Raw genomic sequence first — 9,259 nt, forward strand, 5'->3', positions numbered from 1 at the left:
AAACCGTTCCTCGGCATCGGCAAGGCGGTGTGAATCATAAAGCACTCTTCCAGCAACTATATAAGCAGGTGGCAAACACTGAGCAGCGAAGTGATCAACAATAAGTGTGGCTTTCTCAGCATCATTTTCCGCCACAGTATTGCCGTCTCGCATAGTAGGTAATGGTAAACGCGCTTGGTTTTCGTATTTCCTTATGAACTTCCAGTAAGAGACGCGACCGTTACGGTTATTATCCGATGTATTACTTAACTCTGTCTTCCACAGTCGATTATAGTGCGCCAACAGCTTTTTTCTAATGCGCTGGTGCAATTTATTAAGCGCTAATTTTATCTTCGGGGCGTTGCGATACCGAGGCCACTCGAATAAGGTGTCGCCGCGTGCGGACAAGGGCCTTCAATTTATCAGGCAAGCGGTTAGGGCAGAACTCAACTTCTCGTGTTCTCGTGTCGGTGTGGTTCGCCATGGTCAAAGCGCCCTCGAATTCAGCAAGGCGGAAAATGTTTAAAAGGTTATATCAAGAGCCTCAGAAAATTCAACCTGTCCGTGAAAGTTCTAATATATATCAAGTAACTTCTTTTCGTTGTTCAAATCAAGCAGAATGAAAAGAGGTCCGACTAGAGTTCGTAAAGAGCTTCAGTTGCCGTTGAAATATAAATATTTTTTAAAACGGCGATATTTAATACATCTGTTATCCCTGTAGCTTAAATAATAGGACCCATGTATTTAAAACGCGCAAAACTATTTAGCTCGCTAAATTCTGTAAGCGCAATGGTAAATTCCTTCTCTGCTAACAAAATTAGCTACCTTGGTAAAATGTTAACTAGCCCGTTACTTCTGATCTCACCATTATTTAATAATTATGTGTGAGTTGTATTTCTTAAAGTTGGAAAATATCAATTTTTATGTTTAACTTTTATCCTAAAATTTTATATTTGTATCTATCTTAGCTCCCTAGTTGTATCCCAACCTTGCATTCTAGTCCCTACTCCTGTACTGAGTTCTTTGGATAAGTTTAAAAAAACTGAATAAATGCTAATTTTCTTAAATTCAGTACTATAAATCGGTTTTTGAAACTATTTTTTTAAAAACCGTGGGACTAGATTTTGGTTGTAAAAGTGGCTAAATTCACAATTTTTTTTATCGTATTCTAAGGGTTTTGTATTATTCGATATTTATAACTAATTATTCTAAGGGTAAGTTGATAAAGTGAATACAAGTATTAAGTACTTATCAATGCTCTAGGTAAGAGCAGAGTTGCTGTACTGAACCGCCAAATTTACTAATTATCTTCAAATATCCGTTGCAGTCAAGTTTTCGGTCAAGTTCTTTATTTAAAGGTTCAGATCAACCACAACCGAAAGGGAGCATCTAATTTTTTGAGCTCAATTTTGTTAAAGTCGATAGCGGCATAATTTTTATAATGTACTGTGAGGGTTTACCGAGAGAGGGGACAATCACTTATTAACCTCACGCGCACCCTTTACCGATCCCTCCTTTCTTGTCCTAGTTACCTTTTTTGGGTGGTGCGAATTGCTCTCCTCAGGTAGCTCAAAGTTGTCAAATAAATTATAACTTTTTTAGTATATCGATAAACCTATATTATACACCTTTGTTTTTATTATACGGTTCTAGAAAATGCAATCCTATGCTGTTTTTATGATACTATTCCCGGATATCTCGCTCTATTCTATTAGTTTTATTGCTTTATAGTTCAGTTTTCAAACTTTTCTATTATATCACCTGTGTCCTAGCGGTTTAAATTCAATTGTTTTTCGTACTTACTGCTTTTTATTTAAATTTTCCTTGATTACTTTTTATGTACTGGTTATCTAATAACCTTGAAAGCAAATTGTTAAAAAATTTTAAAGGTTAACCGCACAATGAAAAGTTGGCAAACTCAGCATAGTATTCATACATTCTGTTCGAGTGGGTATATGAAAATTAATTACTATATTGACCGTGATAGAGAGCGTTACATGCTGGTTTAAAAATGTATACTTAAGTTTAATTAGTAGGTAGACTAGGGAAACACGGGTGTTTTTTATACTCTTTTATACCTACCTCGTTCTTCGCCTATTAAAATTTCTTAACAAAACTTTAAGTCTGTTTATTTTGGTACTGAACTCCAACTCATCTTATTAAATAATTTTTGTAAAAAACCAATTTGGACAGAGCCATTAAAATAGTGTTTAACCATGAATAGCAGTAAGTGCTAACCCTTTTCTTGAAAATTTGCAAAAAAAAATTTTTATTAGAGGAAACGGGGGTTTAGAAGTATGGACTCCTCTTTTTTCATTTGCGAAATCTCATGAAGTAGATAATTTTTTTAATGTAGACGACACAGGTAGCTTTAATATATAAATAATTCATTTAACCAAATTATAATATTTAAAATTTGTGTGCTTTAAAAATCTTAAAAGCGGCACAGGCATTTTTTTTACGTAACGATTAAAGAAATATAAGTATTGCAAACACCAATTTTTATAAAAAAAAAAAAAAAAAAAGAGCTCATTTTAAGTGACAAGTTATTTATATGCAAAAGGCTACTCCTGTGTTTGATAGGGTCAACGAACTTCGATTACTCTGCGCTCTTTATTAGAAGAAGACTTGTTTTTCATATTTGGATAGTATAAGGGGGAAGAGCACGGTATGTACCAACTGTTTTCACTAATTATTAATGTGTTTTAAATTTTCTTTTGCAGCTTTCAAGCTTTGTGAATGCACACGCCCTAAAGACGGTAAGCTTTCTTTTATAACCCATCCTTTACAAAGTTAGTGATATCACTAAGTTCAGACTTATAGACCGAAACATTAAAACCATACTTGTATTCTAAATAGTCAAGCCAGCTCTATAGGCTGAAGGAACGTCGTAAAAACGTCAGAACAAAAATCTTATAGTTCAGTATTTTTTATTTAATATTTCCTGGTGCTCGAATGGATCGTAAAAGAAAACATCAGATTTAGAAACCCTCTACAGGGTGGTAGCGTACACATTACCTTTAAGCTTGTATTAAAGTAATCTCGTATATCCTAGCTCAAACCATAATACTCTCTCGTGCAAAATTGTTATAAAGTTTTGCTTTTTTTTTTTTCATTTAATATAGAATAACTTTTCAATAACTAATGGGTTACTTTAAAATTTATACACAGTAAACTTCTATGCCTAGCTACATTTTGTTAATACTTGATCTTAAATTGGTTTAATATTCGAATGGATATGAGCTTGTAAAGTTGAAAGATTATAGAAACAATTTTACACGGAGAAAAAAATTTAATTTAATATACGAGGTTTCTAATTAGTATAGCTCCATTTTGCCAGAATCACTGCTTGTATCCTTTTTGGCATACTGGCAATTAGATTGTAGCATTGAATCTGGCGTTATATTTTCCATTCTGATTGTGCACATGTCCTAAGCGCGTTCAAGTTAGCAGGATCTGCTTCGTATGATCACAATTTCTCAAGAGTCCCCTGCATGCTCAATAGGATTGAGATCAGGAGGTTGCGAAGTCCAGTTAGCACTTGGAACGACTGTATAAGGGGTTAATATAAACAATTATTAGTTAGTGCGTTATAGAATTTTTACGAAAAAATTTAAACAAAAACAATTTTGAACGATGGATATGTAGAGTGTGCGCCGTCCGAGATTTTCGTAATTGACCTCATTTGTCGGTAACCAATGGGTACGCTGATTGGGCAACTGCACCGAAAAAGGTTTAGAGGTCTTGATGTTATGAATCGTTGCCACGGCGCGCCTGTCTAAGGCGTAACAGCTTTTGCTTTGTCCCACTTGGAGGGGAGGCTATTGCCGGTGGCGTTACTATGATTAAGTAAGCTTAAATTTGTTATTGACTTCTGAGTAGGGTCTCATATAGAAATATTTTTATACTTAGAAATCTATAATAGTATTGCCCCCGGTTAAATCTAGTTTTTACAAAGCTGTTTGTCAACTCAATAAAATTTAACGTTACAATTGGTAACTTCTAGTGTATTAGATTTATGATAGAAAGTTAGATTTTACTAACCCCTTAAGATAGCAAACAATAAATTCCTTGTAAACTTTACTAAATATACTTTAATATCTTTATATTCATTATCAACAAAGTGGTTCAGTAAACCTCCCTGACTGGGGTCGGGGAGTCGATCATCAAATATTATTTTTAGATGGACAGGTAGGGATAAAAAGGTTATTAAAAATAATTAAATAAAAATCCTTATATTGCATAAAAACAATTAATTTTTAAAAAAAAAATACTTGCTGTCTGATACTGCAAACTTACATTAGAGAGTTTTTAAGTTAAAATAAGGAATGGAAATAATTGATAATAATCACACTTTTAAGCCTAATTAGATAAAAAACTTTTTAAAATAATGAAGTGTTTGTACAGACAGTTAATAATTTTGGTTAACAGTAACAGTGTGCTTTTCAGAAAGAAATCTAGTAAGTATTACTAACTAAATAAGGCAACAAAAATAACAGCTGAAAAAAGCTCTAATAGGAAATAAATCTTTTTATACAGCTATCAAAGAAATTTAATTACTGTTCAAGGTAATCGCGCTTCAGTTAGCATCTTTATAATAAAAAGGATGAGCATCCATGGCTAAGAGCTTAGCTCTCTTAAATCGTACTTAAATAGTTTTATTATTATGGAAAATAAAAACTGCTTTAACTGGGGTGGTCAACTACAAGTTATTAGTAGAGCTATATTAACTGTTGATAACGGTGAAGGGTTTCATGATAATTTGCTATGAACAATACGAGAAAAAAAGGTAAATGTGTGGAAAAGTGTATAAAATAAGAGGTTTACTATAATTAAAAAGTGTAGAAAATCGCGGTACTAGCAGAACAAAAAACCCTTTAACTTCACAATGCTGACTATCATAAACATGCTCCTTTTGTAGGTGCACAAATCTTCCCACTAAATCTAAAGGGGCTCAGTCGACAATAAAATAATAACCAGCAAAATATAAGAAACGTTAGCGAGACGCGCTGTGTGCCATCGCAAGTTTTGCGAAAACGCAGTGGGAGGTCATGGCTCGAGCAAATAAGATGAGGTCTTTGGTCCACCGGTGTGGGCCACAATTTAATTCAGCAGGGGGCATGCTGAGTACTTTATCAGAAGGCAAATACATTTTGAATGACAGTGTAAGTGACGTGCCTCCCTTCTCTTATACTTGTTTACAAGCATTATATTTATATTTAATTTATAGATCCCGAAATTAAGTGGTATTTTGTCTTTTTTCAAAAGCTTTTGTTCCGAAAAATACAATTACTCTGAAGTAGATTATAAAGAAGTTACTTGTTTTTAAGTGCTTTTTAGATTTAACTTTTTTACTATGTAGGATATCTTGTTTAATCCTCCTATTTTACCTCACGACTCTCAATCTATCCTTAAAAGAGTGGATGAGTTAGAAAAAAAATTTTTACAGGACGAAAAGATTGCTGCTTCGGGAACAGTTAGGCCCGTTACAAAAGGTTGTGTTCATTTTCATTTTGCTTTATTATATTATAACAGTTTATACAAATAAAAAAGCACTGAACTTTGGCTCTTCTACGTTTGGACGCCCAACGGAAGAAGAAGATTATCAATCTGAAAAAGTTTCTTCCGGTGAAAATTTAGAAGACGAAGTTTATAATAAGTTTTTTTCTAAGTATGAGGGCGCTTGTGATAAACTTAAATTAGGTAGTTTGATAATAACATATTATCATAACTGTTGACACTTCATTATTATCTTTTTAACTCAGATAATTCAAAGTTGGTAAACTATAAGAAAAACAGAGAGTATGCTCTTGGCCTTTTACCAATAGACGTCCGAGAGAAAGTTTCAGAGAGAACTAAAAGATCACTGGCTAAAGTATATATAAAATAAATCTAATAAATATATGATAACACACTCCCCCCCCTCCCCCCAGTTTGCCACGGAAACGAACAAAAAGAAGGCCTCTTCTTTTTCTCTCGGGGAAATGGAGAAGTCTCTGAAGGGGTTGTGCTTTCCGGACCGGCTATTAAGAAAAGCAGCAACCATCCAGAAGTGCGTTGAGGTGCTGATGTCTTGTATACCCCACGTGCGATCATTAAACTACGCTGACACACCTTTTAGCAAATTATATTGAGGCAGGATCCCTTAATCTCGAATGCACTTCAAGAAGTTGGTGTCAGAGTTGTTAAGGTAACGGTCTACACTAGCGCTATTCCTAGGGGGGTTACCCTTCCAAAAGGTCGAAATGAAAAAGCAAGCAGTTGCGGTGATTCGCTGGAGGAGTACAAGGGGGCCCGAGGTAACTGCTTTTTGCGGCGCACACCGCAGAATAATAAGTAACGTTTTTATTTCGAAGTATGAAACAGCGGAAAAGGCAAAGGAGATTTCTACGTACTTGAGTTCTATTAGCGGACGGCTTCGCCACGCTGCTCAGGCTCGGCTACAGATGGGGTTCTTTAGTGTCTCTTGCTTTGCTTTTACACTGCTGGAGGTGTGTGACTCCGCAGACATATCCCGAGCATGGTTTGGGCGCTGGACAGGGAAGGCGCAGAGCAGTCTAAACTTGACGAGGTTTTTGAACGTCTAAAAGAGGAAAAACATTTGCTCGAAACAATGAAGAACCAAAAGACACAGAGTAGCAGTAGTAGCAAAAGCGAGTTATCTTAATAAAGCTATAAACTATTTATGTTAAAAGTTCGGTTGTTGTGTTGGTACCAGCCGTCATCCGTTAGTAACCGGTGGATTGCTAGAAGAATGACTTGTTTATCCGCGGAACAACGATCGTCCAGTCGCTGGATAGTCGTGAGGCAGTCTTGTCTGAGGCGAGTAGCAATCAGAAGGTGCAGAGTGCTTCGAGGGGGGCTGTATATGAAGAAGGTACATGCGCTGGAAAGCCCTCGACGCACTGGGCAGCACCTGCACCTTTTCATCGTTGGAAAGGCACCGCAGAAGCCTATGGTCAGGTGTCCCATGTGTCAGTAAGATCGCCCTGCCTGCCACCACTAACCCTTACCAGAACAGGTGGTCTCTCTTCTCGCTATATACGCGCACTTCACTGAGGAGTCTGCCTTCCGGCCTAATAATGACCTTCACGTGGGAACTGCTGTCGCCTGAGAAAAGTTTACCGTTAGCGGTCCCTCTCGCGGGGCTGTTCCCCCCTCTTAGGCTCGTTCTTACCGAGAACACTTCCGTGCAGAACCACCTCGTTAGCTTTGCGGGTATGCTTTTCTACAACGTCCATAAACGACTCGACCAGGCCAGAAACGTCTACCAACGACCTCGTCCGCCCGATGATGGTTGCGGTCACCGAAAGTTGGTGGGCGTAAAAGCACGGTTTTGTTTTGCAGGAGGTTTGAGGCCCGACCTTGACGGTCCCCAGAAAGTACAAGTTCCCAGTATTACACGAAAGAAAGATCTGAAGATCTCCAGCAAGTAAATTCAGCTTTAACGTGATAGTGGCCGTTGTATTTTTCTTAAAGTTCTTTACACTCGTCGAAGTGCAGTCTGTGTAAGCTTCGTTGCTGAAGGGTAGAGCTCTTACGTTCTTCAGAGTCCTAAAAAGACATTAAACAAAATGAGAACCAAAGCGCATTAAAACTATACAAGAAAAACCGCTCGCTGCAGTTCTTAACGAGCAACACAACAGCGAGATGAGGATACACGGGAACCGCCTCCGCTTGTATTAACTCAAGCAACACTTCACTACTACTACAGATATTTTGACCGCTGCTTTTGTTACTATTATATTCCCCTACAGAATCTGTTGCCTCCTGGCCAAAAGTAATTAGTTTCTTCAGGGGAACAAACGGAGTGTGCACGGAAGAAACATATCGACTTTGAAGGAGATTTTCAAGAAGCCTCCGGCAGTGGGCCACTAAATGTTGTTTATTGAGTATAACTTCTTCCTGTTCCTGTGAACAAAGATTTCTTGATCTTAAAAGTTGGAATATATAAACAAATAAACACCCTCCGGCGGTTTTCACCAGTAAGAATTTTAGACTTGAAAAGATTGACAAACTCTCAAGACAACTCTTTATGAGCAAAGATTTAAAAAGGTCGCTATAATAATACCTTTTTCAAATTCTCTTTAACATGTTCATCCAAGCATCTCGAAGCTGTTTTTGTATTCATTTGGCTGGTCGCGCTTTGTTCTTCCGCCTCCAAAGTAAAAAATTTTACACCGAAGCGTTCATGCTCAACAAAATTGCCAGAGGGAAAGTTGGAGTCGAAAAAAAACTTAGAAAAGCTTCAGGCTTCATAATATATTTATAACAGTTAACAAAAATCTACCAGGTGTGAATTACCCCTCCAAAGATTAAAGCTTAAGCCACACAAATTGTTTTTTTGAAATTCAAAAATCGTGTTATCTATAAAAAAAAGTTATCAAAACTGCAAATTGCTAATAAATTTAGCAAGTTTTATTATATACAAAGGTATATTTTATATAGCCTCCATAATATTTCAAAAGTTAATCCTTTAATAGATATATGTTTAAGCGGGCGTTGTGTAATAATTAAAAAATTGCTCATTAAAATTTTACAATAAAAGCAGTATAGAAAAACTTTGTCCCGCGTTAAGAACTTCAGAATTCTCGTAATCCGTTTTAATTAATAAGAGTTTTGAAGTTCCATTTTTAAAGGAAAGCAAGCAAAGAAAAGAAATTTCTTCTATTAACAATATATTTTAGGAAAAACAAAAAAATAGTAAAGGCGCAAATCTATTTAAACTGTCCACAGTTAAATATTTTAAAAGGTGACAAACTTTTAAATAATTGTAAGAAAAATATCTTTATACAATAGAATAAGGCGAGAAGACGAGTTTCCTATTGATTTATGAAAAAAAAAAGCTACAAGCAACTGAAAATAACATACAGAAAAATACAGATATGTAAACTAATAAACCCAAGCTTTATTTAAACTCTTTAATGCCTAAGCCTCTAAGATTTATAAACTCACAAATGATACTTTACTATATATTATAAATATATTAAATTCTCCAATCTTTAAAAGGTTAAAATAGAAAATTTAGCCAGAGTTCAAAGCAGCAATCACCATGTATTATATAAAACAAAAAAGTAAGTTTTTTTTTAAATCGAAAAATAACTTAAAATAAAGTAAGCCGACCTTCTTTAGTTATATTTCTAAAAATTTTCACACTTTCCGCTACTTCCTCTAGTATAAATAACTTTACTAAATTGCTACCCTTATAAAACAAAAGTTCTTTGTTCTCCGTAGAAATCGCAAGATACCCTTCTGCTGAAAAAGCATTAGACAATTTCCA

General features: G+C 35.7%; 2 protein-coding genes across 3 annotated transcripts; one reads left to right on the forward strand and one right to left on the reverse strand.

Annotated features, from left to right (window-relative positions):
• Positions 1-461: 461 nt before the first annotated feature.
• LOC135119383 (uncharacterized) lies at positions 462-6,688 on the forward strand. The gene is made up of 12 exons (XM_064043792.1): positions 462-566; positions 2,703-2,738; positions 5,022-5,144; positions 5,210-5,278; positions 5,342-5,474; positions 5,533-5,682; positions 5,745-5,854; positions 5,913-6,041; positions 6,101-6,169; positions 6,219-6,278; positions 6,336-6,430; positions 6,487-6,688. The coding sequence occupies exons 1-12, from the start codon at positions 462-464 to the stop codon at positions 6,644-6,646; spliced, it is 1,239 nt and encodes a 412-aa protein (XP_063899862.1). The 3' UTR covers positions 6,647-6,688.
• LOC135119391 (uncharacterized) lies at positions 5,992-8,129 on the reverse strand. Of its 2 annotated transcripts, XR_010278205.1 has the most exons (8): positions 8,051-8,129; positions 7,946-7,996; positions 7,592-7,890; positions 7,157-7,533; positions 6,993-7,089; positions 6,695-6,932; positions 6,375-6,562; positions 5,992-6,285 (listed from the first exon to the last, which is right to left on the reverse strand). XR_010278205.1 is itself a non-coding variant. In XM_064043801.1 (7 exons), exons 1-6 carry the CDS (start codon positions 8,108-8,110, stop codon positions 6,743-6,745), a joined length of 1,074 nt encoding a protein of 357 aa, XP_063899871.1. In that variant the 5' UTR covers positions 8,111-8,129; the 3' UTR covers positions 6,350-6,562; positions 6,695-6,742. The 2 variants fall into 2 exon arrangements, 1 of the variants encoding a protein (XP_063899871.1); XM_064043801.1 differs by lacking the exon at positions 5,992-6,285 and having other exon boundaries at positions 6,350-6,562.
• Positions 8,130-9,259: the final 1,130 nt, after the last annotated feature.

This window comes from Zophobas morio, unplaced genomic scaffold (genome assembly GCF_036711695.1).
Source record: "Zophobas morio isolate AGI-343-1 ecotype UQ-CSIRO unplaced genomic scaffold, CSIRO_AGI_Zmor_V1 ptg000259l, whole genome shotgun sequence".
Lineage (NCBI taxonomy): Eukaryota > Metazoa > Arthropoda > Insecta > Coleoptera > Tenebrionidae > Zophobas > Zophobas morio.

Excerpts from the sequence above, each read along its gene's own strand:
- LOC135119383 (XM_064043792.1), top strand. The coding sequence starts at position 462 with ATGGTCAAAGCGCCCTCGAATTCAGCAAGGCGGAAAATGTTTAAAAGG. Across the intron at positions 6,042-6,100 it reads CCATCCAGAAGTGCGTTGAG|CAAATTATATTGAGGCAGGA; the intron begins GTGCTGATGTCT and ends CACACCTTTTAG. Across the intron at positions 6,170-6,218 it reads TTGGTGTCAGAGTTGTTAAG|GTCGAAATGAAAAAGCAAGC; the intron begins GTAACGGTCTAC and ends CCCTTCCAAAAG.
- LOC135119391 (XM_064043801.1), bottom strand. The coding sequence starts at position 8,110 with ATGAATACAAAAACAGCTTCGAGATGCTTGGATGAACATGTTAAAGAG. Across the intron at positions 7,997-8,050 it reads TTAAAGAGAATTTGAAAAAG|TTTGTCAATCTTTTCAAGTC; the intron begins GTATTATTATAG and ends TTGTCTTGAGAG. Across the intron at positions 6,933-6,992 it reads AAGAGAGACCACCTGTTCTG|GCTTCTGCGGTGCCTTTCCA; the intron begins GTAAGGGTTAGT and ends ACCTGACCATAG.